Source organism: Staurois parvus, unplaced genomic scaffold, assembly GCF_062004578.1.
Source record: "Staurois parvus isolate SC_StPar_1 unplaced genomic scaffold, SC_StPar_1.0 ptg001224l, whole genome shotgun sequence".
Classification (NCBI taxonomy): Eukaryota; Metazoa; Chordata; class Amphibia; order Anura; family Ranidae; genus Staurois; species Staurois parvus.
Window position 1 is genome coordinate 314,512 of NW_028319020.1, and position 22,302 is coordinate 336,813.

The 22,302-nt window shown below is 45.0% G+C and overlaps 1 protein-coding gene across 1 annotated transcript; it reads left to right on the forward strand.

Moving 5' to 3' along the window:
• The first annotated feature begins 5,839 nt into the window (after positions 1-5,839).
• LOC149438026 (uncharacterized) lies at positions 5,840-7,689 on the forward strand. Its single transcript, XM_089660319.1, has 3 exons — positions 5,840-5,848; positions 5,908-6,049; positions 6,256-7,689. Exons 1-3 carry the CDS (start codon positions 5,840-5,842, stop codon positions 7,332-7,334), a joined length of 1,230 nt encoding a protein of 409 aa, XP_089516445.1. The 3' UTR covers positions 7,335-7,689.
• The last annotated feature ends 14,613 nt before the right edge of the window (positions 7,690-22,302 follow it).

Sequence of the window (22,302 nt, forward strand, 5' to 3'; positions counted from 1 at the left end):
TATTTTAACTTTATTTATTTTTTTGTTTTATGAGTGTACACTGATTGTTCACATTTATATATATTTATAGTGTACACGGAGTGATTTCACGATTCACGTGTTGCTCACGATTTGAATCTTGTTTTTATTTTGTGCATATTTTGTTAAGTATATATTATTGTTGGTAAAGTTATACCAGATGATATTGAAGGTAATACACTATTTTTAGTTTTTCCATTTTTTTTGAGGTACACATCTTATCTGGATTTATGGGGAGGTTGAAGTTGGACACGGAGGATTCATTTATTTGGACTATAATTTTGGATTTTAAACATTGACTGGCACAAATAAGATTTTTGTATAATGTCTGATAGTTACTAGATTTGGACCCACATGTTTAACCTTATGTACAGGGTGATGGGGGTTAATGTTGATAGGGCCCCGGAAACGGCCCTCTTCCATAAATTTCCACTTACAGTACCAAAAGAAGACCCTTAACCACTTGCCAACTGCATATAGCCAAATGATGGCTTCATTGTGGCCGACTAGTTCTGGGAGTGTCATATGACGTCCTCCCAGAACACGCCCTCCCGCATGCCCTTGGAGGCACGCACTCGGTGATCTCCATGATCGCTGTGTCCTACGGACACAGCTGATCATGTGATGTGGTAAAAGGCCAATCACAGCGGCCTATTACCACATGATCAGCTGTGTCCAATGACACAGCAGATCACCAGGAAATGTAGTTGCCAGTTATCGGAGAGTACTGCTGATAACCAGCAATTGTCAGAGGAGGGATCAGCACCGATCATCAGGGCACTGATGATCAGTGCCAAGCAGTGCCAGTCACCTGTGCCCTGCAGTTCCGCCCACAAGTGCCCAGAGGTGCCCACCATTGCCGCCCAGCAGTGCCACCCAGCAGTGCTCAGCAGTGCCGTCAGTCAGTGCCATCCATCAGTGCCACCTCTCAGTGCCTATGAGTGCTTCCTATCAGTGCCCAACATTGTTGCATATCAGTGCATCATCATCAGTGCCGCCTATAAGTTCTGCCTATCTGTGCCACCTCATCAGTGCCCATCAGTGCTGTCCATCAGTGCTGCCTATCATTGCTGCACATCAGTGCTGCCTATCAGTGCAGTCTCATCAGCGCACATCAGTGAAGGAGAAAAATTAACTGTTTGCAAAATTTTATAATAGAAACAAAAAAAACCCTTTTTTTTCAAAATTTTTGCTTTTTTTTGTTTATAGCTCAAAAAATAAAACACCCAGCGGTGAGTAAATACCATCAAAAGAAAACTCTATTTGTGTGAAAAACAAATGGTATGTTTCACATGGGTACAGTGTTGCATGACCGTGCAATTGTCATTCAAAGTGCGACAGTGCTGAAAGCTGAAAATTGTCCTGGTCAGGAAGGGGATAGAACTGCCCGGTAGGCGAGGGGTTAAGCATCTTACTTCTATCCTGTTAGCAGCGAGAATCACTATTGCTGAATATTAAAAGAGATCAATTATTCCGCTTCAATATGTTCACAACAAATGAGATTGGATCCTGACTAACGACAGACTCACCTGTGTTTTACATCATAATACCAACATGTGTGATAAAACGTGGGATCCGTGGAGTCCATACATATCCGTGCTCTAGTACTTCCTGATTTGGCTCTCTTCTCCTTCCCTCCTCTTCTCTCCTTCCCTCTTCTCTCCTCTTCCCTCCCCTGCACTCCCCTCCCCTCTCCTCTCCTTTCCTCTGACATCTCCTCTTCCCTCCCCTCTCCCCTCCCCTCTCCTCTACCCTCTCCACTCCCCTGCACTCTCCTCTCTCCTCCTCTACCCTCTCCCCTGCCCTCCCCTCCCCTCTCCTCTCCTCTGCACTCCCCTCTCCTTTCCTCTTCCCTCCCCTCTCCTCTACCCTCTCCACTCCCCTGCACTCTCCTCTCTCCTCCTCTACCCTCTCCCCTGCCCTCCCCTCTCCTCTCTTCTCCCCTCCCCTCTACTCCCCTCTCCTTTCTTCTCCTCTCCTCCTCCTCCCCTCTACTCTCCTCCCCTTTCCCCTCCCCTCCCCCTTCTCTTCTCTCCCTTCTCCTCCTCCTCTCTTCTCCTCTCCCTCTCTCTCTCCTCTCACCTGCCCTGCCCTTCCCTCTCCCCTCCCCTCTCCCTTCTCCTCTCCCTTCTACTCTTTTCTCTTCTCCCCTCCCCTCTCCTCTCCTCCTCTCCTCCCCTCTCCTCCTCTCCTCCTCCTCCCTTCCCTTTCTCCTCCTCCTCTCCTCTCCTCCTCCTCCCCTCTCCTCCTCTCCTCCTCCTCCCTTCCCTTTCTCCTCCTCCTCTCCTCTCCTCCTCCTCCCCTCTCCTCCTCCTCACTTCCCTTTCTCCTCCTCCTCTCCTCCTCCTCCCCTCTCCCCTCCCCTCTTCTCTTCTCTTTTTTTCTTCTCTTCTCTTCTCTCTTCTCTCCTCTCATTACTGTTACCCTCTTTTCTTCCTTTCTGCTGTCTCTTTTATTTTCCCATGTTCTGGTGCTAGTTGAGTTCCATGTTGTATGTGTTGTGCACTATGTGTGGTGTGTATGATGAATGCTCTGTGTGATCCATATGTCTCCTATTATTGCTTCCCCTGTACAAGGTGGACTTAATGCTGGGAATGTTCTATGTGACGTCTCCAGTCATTATTGCACACATTTCCTGCTTCCCTGCGGGATGTCTGTTGTTTATTCATCCGCCTGTTTGTTGGGGAGATTTCATACCTTATTTTATAACATGACACTTGTCTGTTACATTTTCTGTAACTTGAAACATTTCAATAAAAATATTGGAAAATAAATAGTTGGTTGCATAAGAGCTAGATTTATTTTTTCTCAGTTTTGTTTAGTTATTTTTGATCTTTCATGGAAACCACAGGAACGGATATTTTAATGTTTCTCAGGGCTGCAGTTCCTCTGAACTCCACAAGGTGGTGATCTCACTTCTATCCAGAAAGGAAGTTATTATAGAACACAGACAGGAAGTGATGTCAGGTACAGACAGGAAGTGATGTCAGGTACAGACAGGAAGTCATCTGCAATAAAGACAGGAATTTCCATACCATAGGAAGCAGCGCGGAGACAGTGGTTGAAGTAGCAGCAGAGGAGGTAATAAGATGTTATTTTCTATTTACACCCAGTAACCCTCGTTATGTCCGTCCTCTTCCTCCATAGTCACATCCGTCCTCTTCCTCCATAGTCATGTCCGTCCTCTTCCTCCATAGTCATGTCCGTCCTCTTCCTCCATAGTCATGTCTGTCCTCTTCCTCCATAGTCATGTCCGTCCTCTTCCTCCATAGTCATGTCCGTCCTCTTCCTCCATAGTCATGTCTGTCCTCTTTCTCCATAGTCATGTCCGTCCTCTTCCTCCATAGTCATGTCCATCCTCTTCCTCCATAGTCACTGTGACGTCTTTTATCTCCAGCAGATGATGATACACACATATATAGTGTGGGAACCCAGATGAACCCCTTCAGGGGCAGAACATTCCCCCACTTCCGGGGCCGGAACATTCTCCTCATTGTGGAGATAAATTCTAGTAATATGGTCCTCTAAACAAACAGCACTGACAATAAATAGACAAGACAAGGACCATCCTGACCATACATGGCCTACAAAGGGCAATGATGACACTACACAGGCAGCCAATGGGCAATCATTACACTATGCAGCCAACACAATGATGGAGTGCCGGGGTCAGGAGTATGGAGCATAGAGCCCCTTACATTGCTGCTCAGGAGGAAGGAAACATTCCCCAGCCGGCCATGAAGAATATGTTCCATCATTGGTGTCAGAGGGAGGGAAATACTGAGGGAAATAGAGGAGCTGAGGGGTCTCTCAGGGGTTACTGAGGATGAGGGACTTTAGGTCCCCTAAGGGGTAGTGGAGCTCAAGGGCTTTGAGGGGGTAGAGTAGCTGAAGGAATCTGGTAGGATAGGGTTGGCAGGGAGCAGGGCTCTGAGGAAAGAGAAGGTTGTAGAGCTCAGGGGGACACTGAGGTAGGGAGGGGATGCTCTTGGTCTCTGGTTGTCCTCTTACCTGCACTTACTTTTCAGACCTTCTTACAGAACTCCTACCAGGAAAGGAAGACAACCTTCACCTTCTTACCATCTCACTGGTCAAATAATATATTCCACGATACCAAGTGGAATGAAGAAGGACAATCCTTCACCCCTTGGTGGGAACTTATTCATAGAGGAGGATTGTTGGTGCATTATTGACTAAAAGGTAGTCAGGGGTCAGTGCTGAACATCTTCTGGAGACACTCCAATTCCTTCCCATGACACAGGCTCTGGCAGTGCCCGGTGCTGGAATTCAGAGCCTCAGGAACCCACCACCACTCTGTACAATGTCCTGGATATTACAGTATACTTGGTAACCAAACCTGTCCCCCTCCTGTCCTCCTTCTACCCATACTAGGCTGTCATTGGAGGGAAGAGAACAGGCTCCTCCCCCACAGCTCTCTACTCCACCAGCACCATCCTCCTGCTATCCCATCCAAGCTCTTCTTTTACTGCAGAGAGTGACAGTGACATCACTCCTGTCAGTCAGCAGGCTGCCACAGATTGGAGCCTTGCAGCCGGAGTTCTGCCAATTATCCTGATTTTCCAGAAACTTAGGCCAAAAGTCAGTAAGTTCCCCTTCCTGGACCTCATGATGAGCCGACATTGACCTCACAGCACTGCCTCAGAGCAAACAAGTCATAGGAAGGATCGTATTTATCATTCCTTGTCTGCAGATCTAAAACTCATCAAAACCAGTTCAGAGACCAAACAAACCCAACAGAGAAAAGGGGATTTCTAATCCAGCAGGTCAAGAGGGTCCCGGGACCTCAAATATGCATCAAACACTAAACAGTCCAAACTAAATATCTTCCCATGGGGGGAGTAGTTCTTCACTGTCCAGCAACCCTCCTATTCCCCCCTCACATCCACATCCTATTATTGTGTGACCAATACCATCCAAATCATTCTTACTTTCATTTCCCAAAGTTATCCGTCTACAAGGAGACCTGTATAGATCACATGATGGCACCAATGAGGATGGAGGAGGACCGGAGTCACATGACTGAGAAGATACTAAACCTCACCCTGGAGATCATCTACCTGCTGACCGGAGAGGTGAGGAGGATTCTGGGAGGTCACATGACATCAATCTTATCTCTATTAATAAAACACAGACCTGACCGGAGAGGTGAGGAGGATTCTGGGAGTCTAACATGATATTCCTATTGGTTCCTCAATACAGAGATTTCCTCTTCTGAAGTCAGGTGATCATATGACCATCACAGTGCCTCCATGTGACTCCCTAAACCCTGAGAGACACAACATGGAGAAGATTCTAGAAGTCACCAAGAAGATGATGGAGCTGCTGACAGGAGAGGTGAGCGGTGCCGGGAATTCTGGGACATTCTCCAGTAACAGACAAGGGATGTGTCTGGATGGTGACTGTATCATTGTGTGTGTCAGGTTCCTATAAGGTGTCAGGGTGTCACTGTCTATTTCTCCATGGAGGAGTGGGAGTATTTAGAAGGACACAAGGATCTCTACAAGGACGTCATGATGGACAATCAGCCGCCCCTCACATCACCGGGTAAGAGGAGACTTTATTGTAAAGGAGAGAGCAGTACGGAGGATCCACCTAGATCCCCCATCATCTGATAAACACATAGAAACAATGGATTCAGTCAGTGTGTGTGTTTCCTACAGATGGATCCAGTCATGGGAACCCACCAGAGAGATGTCCCCGTCCTCTGTATTCCCGGGATTCCACACAGGAAGGTCACACCATTCCTCACTATTACAAGGTTGGTGGGATGGAGCATCTAGAACATGGACTTGTGGAGACAATGTGTGGAGTTTTTTTATGTGACCTTACATTTTACAGATGATATTTTCTCTCATTTCCTTGATTTAGAGTGGAGATCCAATCGATATAGAATTTGAGGTGAAAGCAGAAGAAGAAGAGGCGTATGTGAGGGATGATCAGCAGTCTATGGAGGAGGATGGAATAACGGGGACATTTATAGAGGAGGACACTCCTACAGAGATCAGCACAGGTGGGTCATGAACACTAAATCCATTCCTCCACCCATACTGCTCACTGATTGGTCCAGAGTAGGGCGGGGACTGGGTGATATCAGCCTGTAATCCCCTGGTCACTTTCCTGAGCTGTGTTTCCCATCCTGCCTGTTGTGGGCGGAGTCCTGGTTTGGGGAAACCAATCGGCTCCTGTCTAGTAATCCTCTTTGTCTTTGTATTTTAGTCCATGGCCGGGAGATGAGGAAAACCTCCGAGGATTGTCTCACTTTGTCTCCATACTGGAAAGTAGAAGATGAGGACATCACACAGTATAGTCCAGGAGAAAACCCGGCTCCCTCCAATGTCCATCCGGCACCACCCAGTGTAGATGGACCATCGGATTCTTCGTATCCTGAGGAACCTCAGACTGTGCGGGACCGGGCCGGCCTTCCAACAGAGAAGAGCTTCTCCTGTAATGAGTGCGGGAAAGGTTTCCATTATAAATACCATCTTAATGTGCATAAAAGAACTCACAAAGGGGAGAAGCTGTTTTCCTGTCCTGAGTGCGGGAAATGTTTTTCATGCAAGTCCCATCTTTCCATACATCAGAGGTCTCACACAGGGGAAAAGCCGTATTCCTGTCCTGAGTGCGGGAAATGTTTTTCAAAGGAGTCCAATCTTTACACACATCAGAGATGTCACACAGGGGAGAAGCCATATTCCTGTGTTGAGTGCGGGAAATCTTTTTCTAATAAGTCATATCTTTACACACATCAAAGATGTCACATGGGGGAGAAGACATTTTCCTGTCCTGACTGTGGGAAATGTTTTCCTCAAAAGTCCAATCTTTACAGACATCAGAGATGTCACACTGGGGAGAAGCCGTATTCCTGTCCTGAGTGCGGGAAATATTTTTCACAGAAGTCTAATCTTTACACACATCAGACATCTCACACGGGGGAGAAGCTCTATTCTTGTCCTGAGTGTGGGAAATGTTTTTCACAGAAGTCCGATCTTTACATACATCAGAGATCTCACACGGGGGAAAAGCCGTATTCCTGTCCTGAGTGCGGGAAATGTTTTTCACGGAAGTGCAATCTTTACACACATCAGAGATCTCACACGGGGGAGAAGCCGTATTCCTGTCCTGAGTGCGGGAAATGTTTTTCACAGAAGTCCGATCTTTACATACATCAGAGATCTCACACGGGGGAAAAGCCGTATTCCTGTCCCGAGTGCCGGAAATGTTTTTCACGGAAGTCCAATCTTTACACACACCAGAGATCTCACACACGGGAGAAGCCACTTTCCTGTCCTGAGTGAGGGAAATGTTCCTCACTGAAGTCCTGTCTTCCCATACACAGGGGTCCCACACAACCCTGGAGGTGTATTAGTGCCTTGAGTGCGGGAAATGTCTTCTAGATGAATGTTGCTGGACATCCCAGCTCTCATGTGGGGAAGAAGCACACCCTGATATACACCTCAGATATACTCCATGGCTGATCTTCATCATGGAAGAAACAGTTGATAAGATGAGAGGCCCCCAAAGACATGGATGAAGTGCAGTAAATGTCGGGGTGCAGAGTGGTCAGTAGATCCTGGAAATGAAGGACACAACTTCAGCCCTTCTTGGGTGTCGGAGTTGCGTTTCCTGATAATGATATAGCGGGTTACAGAGCTAGAAGCCGGGAGAGCCCAGATCTCGTTATCGGGGAACTTTACACAGACAACAAGAACTTCTGAAGTTGATGTCCTTCATTTCAAGGCTCTACAGAACAGTGGTGACCCCGAAGCGTCTCTCTGTCTTCAGTCCATCCTTCTCCCATCCCCCAACAGGAGGGAAGGAGAACTCCGCCCCAAACTAGGGGGGAACTTTCCTCTCATTATTTCCCTTGGCTTCTGTGTGGGTTTGGGTGGTTGGAGGAGTGCGGCACGAGAGGGAACACAGCTTGTTGTTCTATGTCTACCTATGGGGTCTGGGTAGAGGGGATCCACCGGAAAATATTTCTACTCTTTGATTTTGTGCAAATCGTTTCTGTTTTCACTTTGAAGGGCGATATTATGTGTGGTTTGTAAAAGGGATTGGCCCAATAGATACCACCCCATTTAGAGAATAAATGAAGTAATATGACCAGCATTATTTCAGCCATGTCACATGTTGGTCTTTTTATACAGTGTTTTCCTATGATCATTGGCTCCATCTAGTGGCCATAATGCGGTATTGAACTGTTTTTCCTGACTGAGGTATTTTGGAAGTAATACATCATTATGGCCACTAGAGGGAGCTGACGATTATAGGAAATAGCTGAGTTTATTGAAATATGGCCAGAATTTGTCAAGGCTGGACACATGCTTGTCACACTCCCCAACATATTTTTTGCATAGACCCCTTAGTTTACTGTGTCAGGGGTGGTTTCATACAAATACCTGAGATCACACTCATACATTTTCAAGTACAGTAGACATTGAAGACATAAATTACATAAAACCACAGAATTAAACTATCCATTGATTTTAAACCAAAAATACCTCAATTGGCCTTTAGATGACGCTAAGTATCCTAGCAATTAGCACCATCTAGTGTCCAAATTGTCAAGGAACACCCGAACAATTGATTTAGTCAGCCAAATCAATCAAATCACAGTATCTCCAATACAAAAAAATTATTTATAAAAATAATTTAACTGACTTAATTATTCTGAAAAATTCTTTAAGAACTCAAAGATCTGTGTAGGTATAGACTGCAGAGTATGAAAATCAATATTTATTTACATAAGTCACTTACAAACACCATAAACAATAGTCAGATTGTGATTTACACTGACACTAAGATGTTTCTGTAAAAGCTCTAAAATAGAGTGAATTAAATTCAATAATCAGTTTCTCCCTGTAAACAACATAACCAATGAAAACGGACAATAATCTGTCTCCTGCAGAAGGAATAAACTATGCAGATTAATCCACCAGTATGGCCTAAGAACAGGAACATTTTTATAAATGACTTAACCTGAAGTGATGTTATCATGGGGAGAGTTATTAGGTTACAAAGGAATGTGGCAATTGGCTTACTAGTCTAAGCAAGCAAAATCAACAGAAAATATGTAATTACCCTCCAAGTATCAGGTAATCTTTTACAGAACTGATGATCAGACTCAAAGATAGCTGCTGATTAATGGTTGGGGTTGGGCTTCCACAAAATGGCGTCTCTTCTTCAGTTGATGAGTGTCTTTAGATGATCTGAGTCTGAGATGATGTCTACCTTCCAGATGGCTGTGTAGATTTTCCTCCCTTTGTCAGTGTTCCTGCCGGTTTTATCTAGTTATGACTTATAGATTCATCAAATCTGAATAAACCTGACCAGAAGGTAGAACCTTCTCTGTGATTGGGGAATCTGATTCTCTAACCCATGTTTACTCAAGCATTACCTCCCATGGCCACTGGGTGTCATCTTTGGATAAGAATTGTCTGGTCTGAGATTATTTGGTGATGGAAGTAACTAATCTGTGATCAGAAAAAATGAATATTTCACTATAACAAATTGGCCCTTGTGAAATCTATAGAATGCCTTGGAGAGTAGATATTATTCCTCATTTACAATCATTACGTTTTGGTGTAACAGTGATTAAATGGAGAATTGTAACTATCAGGAGGTTGGATTACATAAAGCAATTAGAATAATAGTTGTACACACAGAGGAGAGATAATAAAAAGAATAATTTGTATACTGATCTACTGATTGATTACGGCTTTGGTAGCATGCATACAATATTCCTAACAATACCGATAAACTCCAACACACTAAATATATATCATGGGATTACATATCAGCAAACATACCATAATATACGTCCTACATTCTTATGAGACAATCTGGTATTTTATCCCCATCACGTCTTTTTGTATAATCTGAAATATATGGAAACAGGGAGGTTTCTTTTTGTACCTTTTCACCAAAACAAAATGAGTCTCAGCAGTGTTACTGGAGTCACCTTGTTACATAGTTACAGAGTTCATCTGGATGGAAAAAAGACACCAATCCATCCAGTCCAACCAACATAAAAAACAAAACACACAAATAGAACATTACATGAGGAAATGCACATCTTACTGTAAAGGTCTCAGTAATCTATAAACAGAAGAATCCAGAAAAGAACTCTCACAGATCTGCAGCTTTGTAGAGTTAGCATTCACAATACACGGCTCAAAAATGAAAGAAAGACTTATTAATCAGAGTCTAGCATCAAGTCAATGAGAATCCTGAGATATTGATCTGGTCAGTGAAGTCACAGAGGGGGTTGTTAATCAGTTTCAGCTGCTTTGATGTTAATGAAATTATCAACAGGTGCACTAGATGGGTAACAGTTAGACAACCCTCAAAACAGGAATTTACAGGTGGAGGCCACTGACTTTTTTTCCCTGCTCATCTTTTCTGACTGTTCTTCACTAATTTTTCTTTTGGCTAGGGTCAGTGTCACTACTGGTAGCATGAGGTCGTACCTGGACCCTACAGAGGTTGCACAGGCAGTCCAGCTCCTCCAGGATGACACATCAATACCTGCCATTGACAGAAGGTTTGCTGTGTCTCCCAGCACAGTCTCAAGAGCATGGAGGAGATTCCAGGAGACAAGAGCATGGAGGTGATTCCAGGAGACAGGCAGTTACTCTAGGAGAGCTGGAAAGGGTCGTAGAAGTTCCTTAACCCACCAGCAGAACTGTATCTGCTCCTTTGTGCAAGGAGGGACTTCTTGAGGGTGGCCTGAGGGCCCGACATCCTCTAGTGGGCCCTGTGCTCACTACCCGGCACCATAGTGCTGGATTGGCATTTGCCGTTGAACACCAGAATTGGCAGGTCCAACACTGCTGCCCTGTGCTTTTCACAGATGAGGGCAGGTTCACCCTGAGCACATGTGACAGACATGAAAGGACATAGCATCTGAAAGGACAGAGCAGCTTCTAGGCTAGAGGTGTCACCTGGATGCCAATACAATGTTGTCACCTATGTAGCTAAAGTTTGCCACCTTCTTGAACCTAGAAGAAGAATCCTAGTCATTTTGGCTACAAGAGTCAGCAGGAGACCGTGAGAAGGCTCCGAAGTGTCTGTCAGCTTTGATTTATATCCACAAATCAAAGGAATGTATTTCATCTCTCATAAAAGCTAAAATATTTGTTGCAGAGAGATGAAAATACTTCCTTCTGATTGGACACACTGTAGGCTACATCTGCATGTAAAACTGTATTTGTAGCCCCTGTGGCATCCCAGAGAAACACAGGAAACGGTTCTATGGTGCCTGATTGCAACAGCTGAACAGCGATTGGTACTGTTGTGTTCGGACTAACACACTGGTGTCGGAAATTCTATCCCTGACCAAGTGATCCAAACCATTCCTGGCCCATTCAGCTCTGGGCACTTCAGAACCCAGAACATCATATGGGCTGCTACAGGAACAACCCCCAGGGTTGATTGGCCAAGGGCTAATGTGCAGCCCACATCCACATTTCAATAAATTGAGGTCCCTGAGATATGGAGGGGGTGATTTGTACGGAGCCGGTTCCATGTGACTGGTGAATCGTGGACTTTCTCTGACTTGCTCCAGTCTCAGGATAAATCTTGGTAAAAGTTTTATTTCTGTTTTTATTCCCTTTTATTTTATAATGAATAGCCAATTGTGTGTCTTTTTGTATTTTCTGCAACTTTTTTTTCTTTGTACATATTTAATACACTGCCCACTTTTGGGATATTAAATCATAAAATGAATAAGTGACTTCTGTGTACTAAGCTTGGGCTCATATCTCCGGAGAGATTGTTGTATTGTAGAGTCTATGTGCTCGGTCTACGTTCATCGCCAATCTGTATGCAATTGTACTGTGTGTTGGCAGATTGCCTGCAGATTGAAACATAGCAGATCTGTCAGACGGAGATCTGTGTGTGTGTGGTGGCCCAGTAGACCAGTCTGTGGAAAAACTGTTGGGTGGTGGCAAGCTACCGTGTGTTGTGTGTCTGGTGTGGGGGTGTGTGGACAGTGGAAGAGTGATTAACACCGAGGTTCTAGCTTGTAGGATAGCTGGAGGAATCCTAGAAGGGTGTGCCAATTGCTAGACTGCTCCTCAATCCTTAGTGTGCACCAGATTGTATATAAGATTCATATCTGCCTGTGTGTGGTCAGCCAGCTGGAGTGGAGTCTCCCTCTAGTGGTGGCCAGAGGTAGTGCGGGCTGTGAAAGGGTATCCTGACCAGTCTTATATGCTCAAAGTCTCCCTCATTCCCTCTTTACCCCAAGTCATGGGCGGACCACGCCTTGGTTAGCTAGTCGTCATGGGCGTGCATTTTATCCGTGACACAGTGTATAATCCATGATGTGGGACTTCTCTTGTCCTCATTACATTGGAGTACAGAAACTCTTCCATTGTGACATTTATTCCCGAGCTCTCCTAGAATCCCTCAGCTTGGAATAATGGCCGCTGTGTCTGCAGAAACGTAGAGAATACTTCCATATACCGCGTCTCTTCATCTTGTTCATCCTTCTCGTTGGCAGAACAATGACATCTCAGCTAGACTGGAGGATGTGGGGACCACCACGGGATTATTTGGTGTTTGTAATCACCTCCCCCTTGTTCCTGCACTGAGGGGTCCCGGCTTCCATTCCTTCTCTATACACAGAGCAAAATACTTCAGTTGGGAAGAAGTTTGTCCTTTGCGGGACTTGAGACCTGAAAATGACCCTTGTCTATTATTTGGTATAATAACTAGAGATGAGCGAATTTTTCAAAAATTCGATTCGCCTGATTCGCCGAATTTTCCGAAAAAATTCGATTCGAATTTATTCGCCGCAAATTTTACTTATAAAAAGGGTTTCTAGGCTTCAGAGAGCCTTTATATTAGTGCAGAACACTGTACCTTTAATTTAAATGCCCTTGGAGTCTGCTGGGGAAGAGAAATAATACTGTCAGTCAGTATGACATGCAGATGAGTGCCGTCGATCTTAGAATCACCGCACACTTCACTCATTTGGGCAGTCACGGGGCCAAAGAAGAAGAAGGAGAAGAAGAAGAATGAAAAGAAGAAGAAGAATGAAAAGAAGAAGAAGAAGAATGAAAAGAAGAAGAAGAAGAATGAAAAGAAGAAGAAGAAGAATGAAAAGAATGAAAAGAAGAAGAAGAAGAAGAATGAAAAGAAGAAGAAGAAGAATGAAAAGAAGAATGAAAAGAATGAAAAGAAGAATGAAAAGAATGAAAAGAAGAATGAAAAGAAGAATGAAAAGAATGAAAATAAGAAAAAGAATGAAAAGAATGAAAAGAAGAATGAAAATAAGAAGAAGAATGAAAAGAAGAATGAAAAGAATGAAAAGAAGAATGAAAATAAGAAGAAGAATGAAAAGAAGAATGAAAAGAATGAAAAGAAAAATGAAAATAAGAAGAAGAATGAAAAGAATGAAAAGAAGAATGAAAAGAATGAAAAGAAGAAGAAGAATGAAAAGAAGAATGAAAAGAAGAATGAAAAGAATGAAAAGAAGAATGAAAAGAAGAAGAATGAAAAGAATGACAAGAAGAATGAAAAGAAGAAGAAGAATGAAAAGAAGAATGAAAAGAAGAATGAAAATAAGAAGAAGAATGAAAATAAGAATAATTCCAGTAAAGCAAAAAGTGTATGTGCAGAGTTCCTCTATTTCTGACAATGAAAAGAAGAATGAAAATAAGAAGAAGAATGAAAAGAAGAATGAAAAGAAGGAAAAGAAGAATGAAAAGAAGAAGAAGAAGAATGAAAATAAGAATAATTCCAGTAAAGCAAAAAGTGTATGTGCAGAGTTCCTCTATTTCTGACAGTTCTCTGACAGTTCTTTCACATTTACAGCGATTGAAATATTGTATCTATTTGTTTCCTAATAAAAACATCTGTATCCTAAATGGAAACAAATAGATACAATGTTTCAACCGCTGGAAATGTGAAAGAACTGTCAGACAGCTGTCAGAAATAGCGGAGCTCTCTGCAGGGACATTTTTGCCGGCTTTTGAAGGGATGAAAACGGCCGATCAGGAAAAATTCGATTCGACCATCCGAAGTCGGCAAAAATTCGGATTCGCCGCGAATCGAATTTTTCCTGAAATTCAAAACGAATTCCACTTCGCCTGATTCGATTCGCTCATCTCTAATAATAACTCCCATGGTTCAACCCGGGGAAACGATGAGAATATGATCTTCCTCATAGAAATTCTAACAAAAGGCAACATTTTCCACTTTATGTCAAAATTCATTTTAAATTGCTCCCCATTCACACAGAAGGAATGTACATGCTTTGTCACTGAGCGCACTGCCATACAAATGTTTTTTATGAATAGACCCCTAAATGTCAGGAGATATAATATATTCTATTATATTGTATTATATTATGTTATGTTAAATTATACAGTCATGGCCGAAATTGTTGGCACCCTTGATATTTTTCCTGAAAATCAAGTATTTCACACAAAAAAGGTATTGCATTAACACATGTTTTGCTATACACATGTTTATTCCCTTTGTATGTATTGGAACAAATATAAAACAGAGGCAGAAAAGCAAATATGACATAATGTCACACAAAACCCCAAAAATGGGCTGGACAAAAGTATTGGCACCCTTAACTTAATATTTGGTTGCACACCCTTTGGAAAACATAACTGAAATCAGTCGCTTCCTATAACCATCAATAAGCTTCTGACACCTCTCACCCGGAATTTTGGACCACTCTTCCTTTGCAAACAGCTCCAGGTCTCTCTTATTGGAAGGACACCTTTTCCCAACAGCAATTTTAAGATCTCTCCACAGGTGTTCAATGGGATTTAGATCTGGGCTCATTGCTGGCCACTTCAGAACTCTCCAGCGCTTCTTTGCCATCCATTTCTGAGTGCTTTTTGACGTATGTTTGGGGTCATTGTCCTGCTGGAAGACCCAGGATCTTGGACGCAAACCCAGCTTTCTGACACTGGGCCCTACAGTGCGACCCAAAATCCTTTGGTAATCCTCAGATTTCATGATGCCTTGCACACAGTCAAGGCACCCAGTGCCAGAGGCAGCAAAACAACCCCAAAACATCATTGAACCTCCACCATATTTTACCGTAGGTACTGTGTTTTGTTCTTTGTAGGCCTCATTCCGTTTTCGGTAAACAGTAGAATGATGTGCTTTACCGAAAAGCTCTATCTTGGTCTCATCTGTCCACAAGACGTTTTCCCAGAAGGCTTTTGGCTTACTCAAGTACATTTTGGCAAACTGTAGTCTTGCTTTTTTATGTCTCTGTGTCAGCAGTGGGGTCCTCCTGGGTCTCCTGCCATAGCGTTTCATTTCATTTAAATGTCGACGGATAGTTCGCGCTGACACTGATGCTCCCTGAGCCTGCAGGACAGCTTGAATGTCTTTGGAACATGTTTGGGGCTGCTTATCCACCATCCGGACTATTCTGCGTTGCAATCTTTCATCAATTTTCCTCATCCGTCCACGACCAGGGAGATTAGCTACAGTGCCATGGGTTGCAAACTTCTTGATAATGTTGCGCACTGTGGACAAAGGCAAATCTAGTTCTCTGGAGATGGACTTGTAACCTTGAGATTGTTGATATTTTGCCACAATTTTGGTTCTCAGGTCCTCAGACAGTTCTCGTCTCCTCTTTCTGTTGTCCATGCTTAGTGTGGCACAGACAGACACACAATGCAAAGGTTAAGTGAACGTCTCTCCTTTTTATCTGCTTTCAGGTGTGATTTCTATATTGCCCACACCTGTTACTTGCCCCAGGTGAGTTTACAGGAGCATCACATGCTTGTAACATTCTTATTTATCCGCAGTTGTGAAAGGGTGCCAATACTTTTGTCCAGCCCATTTTTGGAGGTTTGTGTGACATTATGTCGAATTTGCTTTCTTTCCTCCCTTTTTTTGTTTTGTCCCAATACACACAAAGGGAATAAACATGTGTATAGCAAAACATGTGTTAATGCAATACGTTTCGTGAGAAATACATGATTTCCTGGAGAAATATCAAGGGTGCCAACAATTTCGGCCATGACTGTATAAAGACGGGAAGTATGGAGCAGATAAATGAACAGACCTCCTAGTAATGTCATTACCAGGCTGCAGCTAGGGGTCGCTCTAATGTTTGAAGTGTTCCCACAGGAGAGTGATTCCTTCTAGCTCACATATACTTTTTGTATGTCTAGTAAAATTGGACTTTTGAGGTAGAAGATTATACATTGTAGCGCCCTCCTAGTTCAGCCAGGGGGATCTACACCCTATTGGTTGGTCAGAAGCTGCTTAGCAGCTCAGGTGTGATAGCCAGAGGGGTCACAATGTGGTCAGGGCTGAGAGACTCTGCAAGCCAGCCCCTCTGGAATTTCCCCCTGCTCTAAGGCTTTTGGAAGAAGGTCTTGGAGGCAGTGGGTGGATCTGAGGAGTGGCTGACTGCAGTCTTGAGGGACCTAAAACATAAATAGTGTTGTGCTAACTCATATAGATACAATAGTCCATAAACAGGTTCAAACGTGATAGTTCAATCAAAATATGAAATATAAATATACATATAAAGTGCTGGAATGGTGAACATCTAATAAGGTGCTTGAAAGGTGAAGAATCACTACGATGTGCTCAGAATAAATAATGTCTATTTGATAAACACGGTGCTCCACCTTAACTCAATGTTCCTCCACCTAAAAAATGTATGGATGGCCGTTCTCCTCCTACCATGGACCTATGAATGAATACAGGTCAACCAAGCCTGGTAATTCCGATGCTCTAGATGTCAGCAGATGACAGGCACCACCTTCCATAACAGGGTAAAACGGAATTCTTCTCACATGATAGAAGCAGTAACATAGCGATTTGCATTTCAAAACTCCCGCAATGACGTCACTAGGATCCGCCCCCATGCGTTATGCCACCAACCACGTGGCTTCGTCAGGGAAACCGTCTAGGTAACCATGACTACTGTTCCTGCTCCCTGACTACTGTTCCTGATCTGTAGAGCCTGCAACATCGCTGGATGTCACATTTCACATGGAACAAAACCTTTTATCATGATACACCAATAATCCGACCTACATTTATTATACATCAATATTATTCAAATAAAAACTTTGAAAAGATCGGAAAAAAGTTTTAAAAAATCCTGTGATTTTTTTACAGCCCCATCTTCTGGTCAAAAAGAATAACATCACCCAAGTAAAAATTCATTATAAATCATACTTAACACTAATCATATTAATAAAAATGAAAAATAAAAATATTAAAATAATTATTATATGGCCGATAAAAACAGATAAAACCCACATTAATAATTATTGATAAAACTATTTAGGCAAATTCTACATTATGTCCTGATGGATAAAACGTCTGCATTTTGTATATCCAAAAATATTATTATTATTATACAAGATTTATATGGTGCCAACAGTTTGCACAGCGCTGTACAATATAAGGGGGGCGGTACAATTACAATACATTTCAGTACAGAAGGAATAGGAGGGCCCGGCTTGTGGAGCTTACAATCTAAAGGAAGGGGAGGGGATACAAAAGGTGATAGCTGCGGGGAATGATCTGGTGGAGGTGATTAAAGTACAATTCTTAGGTGGAGGTGGGGTAGGCTTCCCTTAAGAAGTGAGTTTTCAAAGATCGCTTAAAGGCAAACAGGGTGGGGGCTGACCGGACATGCTGTGGTAGGGAGTTCCAGAGGATGGGAGAGGCTCTGGAGAAGTCCTGGATGTGAGCGTGGGAGGAGGTGATGAGGGAGGTAGAGAGGGGGATATCATGGGAGGAGCAGAGTGGGCGATTTGGGTGATATCTGTGGATGAGGTTGGTGATGCATCTAGGGACGATGTTCTGGATGGCTTTGTAAGTTGTGGTTAGTATTTTGAATTTTAAACGTTGGGTTAGTGAAAGCCAGTGGAGGGATTGGCAGAGAGGGGCAGCAGTCGCTGAACGGTTGGTAAGGCGTATGAGTCTAGCAGCAGTCACTGATCGGTTGGTAAGGTGTATGAGTCTAGCAGCAGTCGCTGATCGGTTGGTAAGGTGTATGAGTCTAGCAGCAGTCCTGATCGGTTGGTAAGGTGTATGAGTCTAGCGGCAGTCACTGATCGGTTGGTAAGGCAGATGAGTCTAGCGGCAGTCGCTGATCGGTTGGTAAGGTGTATGAGTCTAGCGGCAGTCGCGGACCAGTTGGTAAGGTGTATGAGTCCGGCAGCAGTCGCTGATCGGTTGGTAAGGTGTATGAGTCTAGTGACAGTCACTGATCGGTTGGTAAGGTGTATGAGTCTAGCAGCAGTCCTGATCGGTTGGTAAAGCGTATGAGTCTGGCAGCAGTCGCTGATCGGTCGGTAAGGTGTTTGAGTCTAGCGGCAGTCGCTGATCGGTTTGTAAGGCGTAAGAGTCTAGAAGCAGTCGCTGATCAGTTGGTAAGGTGTATGAGTCTAGCAGCAGTCGCTGATCGGTTGGTAAGGCGTATGAGTCTAGAAGCAGTCGTTGATCGTTCGTAAGGCGTATGAGTCTAGCGGCAGTCGCCGATTGGTTGGTAAGGTGTATGAGTCTAGCAGCAGTCGCTGATCGGTTAGTAAGGTGTATGAGTCTAGCGGCAGTCGCTGATCGGTTGGTAAGGCGTATGAGTCTAGCAGCAGTCGCTGACCGGTTGGTAAGGTGTATGACTCTAGCAGCAGTCGCTGATCAGTTGGTAAGGCGTATGAGTCTAGCAGCAGTCGCTGATCGGTTGGTAAGGTGTATGAGTCTAGAAGCAGTCGCTGATCAGTTGGTAAGGTGTATGAGTCTAGCAGCAGTCCTGATCGGTTGGTAAGGTGTATGAGTCTAGTGACAGTCACTGATCGGTTGGTAAGGTGTATGAGTCTAGCAGCAGTCCTGATCGGTTGGTAAGGCGTATGAGTCTGGCAGCAGTCGCTGATCGGTCGGTAAGGTGTTTGAGTCTAGCGGCAGTAGCTGATCGGTTTGTAAGGCGTATGAGTCTAGCAGCAGTCGCTGATCAGTTGGTAAGGTGTATGAGTCTAGCAGCAGTCACTGATCGGTTGGTAAGGCGTAAGAGTCTAGAAGCAGTCGCTGATCGGTTGGTAAGGCGTAAGAGTCTAGCGGCAGTCGCTGATCGGTTGGTAAGGTGTATGAGTCTAGCAGCAGTCACTGATCGGTCGGTAAGGTGTATGAGTCTAGCAGCAGTCCTGATTGGTTGGTAAGGAATATGAGTCTAGCGGCAGTCGCTGATCGATTGGTAAGGTGTATAAGTCTAGCAGCAGTCGCTGATCGGTTGGTAAGGCGTATGAGTCTAGCAGCAGTCGTTGATCGTTGGTAAGGCGTATGAGTCTAGCTGCAGTCGCTGATCGGTTGGTAAGGCATATGAGTCTAGCTGCAGTCGCTGATCGGTTGGTAAGGTGTATGAGTCTAGCGGCAGTCGCTGATTGGTTGGTAAGGTGTATGAGTCTAGCAGCAGTCGCTGATCGGTTGGTAAGGTGTATGAGTCTAGCGGCAGTCGCTGATCGGTTGGTAAGGCGTATGAGTCTAGCAGCAGTCGCTGACCGGTTGGTAAGGTGTATGACTCTAGCAGCAGTCGCTGATCAGTTGGTAAGGCGTATGAGTCTAGCAGCAGTCGCTGATCGGTCGGTAAGGTGTATGAGTCTAGAAGCAGTCCTGATCGGTTGGTAAGGTGTATGAGTCTAGCAGCAGTCACTGATTGGTCGGTAAGGTGTATGAGTCTAGCAGCAGTCCTGATTGGTTGGTAAGGTGTATGAGTCTAGCAGCAGTCCTGATCGGTTGGTAAGGTTTTGAGTCTAGCGGCAGTCGCTGATTGGTTGGTAAGGTGTATGAGTCTAGCAGCAGTCGCTGATCGGTTAGTAAGGTGTATGAGTCTAGCGGCAGTCGCTGATCGGTTGGTAAGGCGTATGAGTCTAGCAGCAGTCGCTGACCGGTTGGTAAGGTGTATGACTCTAGCAGCAGTCGCTGATCGGTGGTAAGGCGTAAGAGTCTAGAAGCAGTCGCTGATCGGTTGGTAAGGTGTATGAGTCTAGCAGCAGTCCTGATCGGTTGGTAAGGCGTATGAGTCTGGCAGCAGTCGCTGATCGGTTGGTAAGGTGTATGAGTCTAGTGACAGTCACTGATCGGTTGGTAAGGTGTATGAGTCTAGCAGCAGTCCTGATCGGTTGGTAAGGCGTATGAGTTTGGCAGCAGTCGCTGATCGGTCGGTAAGGTGTTTGAGTCTAGCGGCAGTAGCTGATCGGTTTGTAAGGCGTATGAGTCTAGCAGCAGTCGCTGATCAGTTGGTAAGGTGTATGAGTCTAGCGGCAGTCACTGATCGGTTGGTAAGGCGTAAGAGTCTAGCAGCAGCATTCCTAATAGACTGAAGGGGGATAGCCTGTGTAACGGTAGACCAGTGAGGAGGGAGTTGCAGTAATGGAGGCGGGATATAACCAAGGCAGGGATGAGTTGTTTTGTGGTGTCATTGGTCAGGAAGTGGCGGATTTTGGAAATGTTCCAGAGGTTGAGATGGCAGGATTTAGCCAGTGAGTGGATGTGGGGCCCAAAGGAGAGGTCAGAGTCTAGGATTACACCTAGCACCCTGGCATGAGGGGAAGGACCAATGGTTGTGCTGTTGATCTTAATGATAAAGTCATGAGTGGGGGATCGGGGAGGAGGAAATATTACAGCTTGATTTTTGATAGATTGAGTTTAAGGTAGTGATGTGACATCCATGCTTATATGTCGCTCAGTAGATTTGTGATATGTGAGGTGATTGAGGGGGTGAGCTGGGGAGTGGAGAGATAGATCTGGGTGTCATCAGCATAGAGGTGGTATTGAAAGCCATGGGAGGTTATCAGATGGCCCAGGGAGGAGGTATAGAGAGAGAAAAGGAGGGGCCCAAGAACAGAACCTTGGGGTACCCCAACAGAAAGAGGAAGCGGAGCGGAGGAGGAGGAGTTGTATGTGACGCTGAAAGTGCGCTGAGAAAGGTAAGAGGAGAACCAGGAGAGAGCCAAGTCACGGAGTCCGATAGAGTGGACTTTACTGAGGAGGAGCGGGTGGTGGACTGTGTCAAAGGCAGTGGAAAGGTCAAGGAGTATGAGTATGGAGTAGTGGCCATTGGTTGAGATGAGTATGGAGTAGTGGCCATTGGTTAGGATGTTTATGGAGTAGTGGCCATTGGTTGGGGTGAGTATGGAGTAATGGCCATTGGTTAGGATTAGTACGGAGTAGTGGCCATTGGTTGGGATGAGTATGGAGTAATGGCCATTAGCTGGGATGAGTACGGAGTAGTGGCCGTTGGTTTTAGCAGTTAGTAGGTCATTAGTGAGTTTTAGTAGGGCAGTTTCTCTGGAATGTTGTGGGCGGAAGCCAGACAGTCAGGGATCAAGAAGGTTGTTGTCGGTGAGGTAGCAGTTCATACGGTAGTGAACAAGGCATGGTAGTGTATTTATATTTGTGTATACGTTGACCAGTTCTCACCTCCAGCTGCACTCATTTTATAACTGTAGTCTGTTTCCTGAGAAACATCCCCCACTATTCACGTGATCCTTATCAGCCTCTAATTGGGGTGGAGTTGAATGTTCATTTGAGCATCTCCCTATAAATTTAGATCAGCTCATGGGGGGAGATCACTGATGGGGGGCACAGTCACTGATGGGGTGCTGCTTTTGTGTGAGTGCTGCGTTGATGGAGTGCTAAGAAGCAGTTGAACTAAAGCAGGAGAACTCAAGCAGCAGGAAGATACAACAGTAAGAATCTCTACTGCATGCTGGACAGACTGCAAGCAAATACCCCGGGAAACATCTCTTACATGCCTGAATCCCACTTCGTCTCCCATGTTACTTTCCTCACCCTTCTTCTCTTAACCTCTGGGGATATTTCAGCTCCAGAGGGGACACAACCCCCGCTCCTGAGGGAACGCTGCCACCACCCCCGCCCCCGTCGGTACCCTCACCAGCCGCTCCAGAGGTCCTGCCATCGCCCAGGAGGAGTACTGGGGGTCCTGTTCCCTTCAGCCTACCGCTGCCTCTACGTCCGCACCAGTGAGAGGGGAGCTTCCACCACCGCCTCCCCTACCTTTAGCCGCCACAGTGAGAGGAGAAGCAGCAACCACCCCCCCCGGCACCAAGAGGGCAAGCCACCACTACCAGATCTGCTTCCCTGCTCCCTACTGTGTACCACACAGCTGTGCCCCTGCCAATGCACAACTCCGAGCCCCGTCCAATCCGGCAGAGGTGAGCCTGCCGAGCGGCCTCCTGCACCAACTGACGCCCGGCCCTACAACACCTACGATCGCCGCACCCTACCGCTCCCACAGAC

What these genes read in the sequence shown, in the direction of transcription:
- LOC149438026 (XM_089660319.1), top strand. An exon ending in TCCTACAGAGATCAGCACAG is followed by an intron (nt 6,050 to 6,255) that starts GTGGGTCATGAA and finishes TTTGTATTTTAG; the next exon opens with TCCATGGCCGGGAGATGAGG.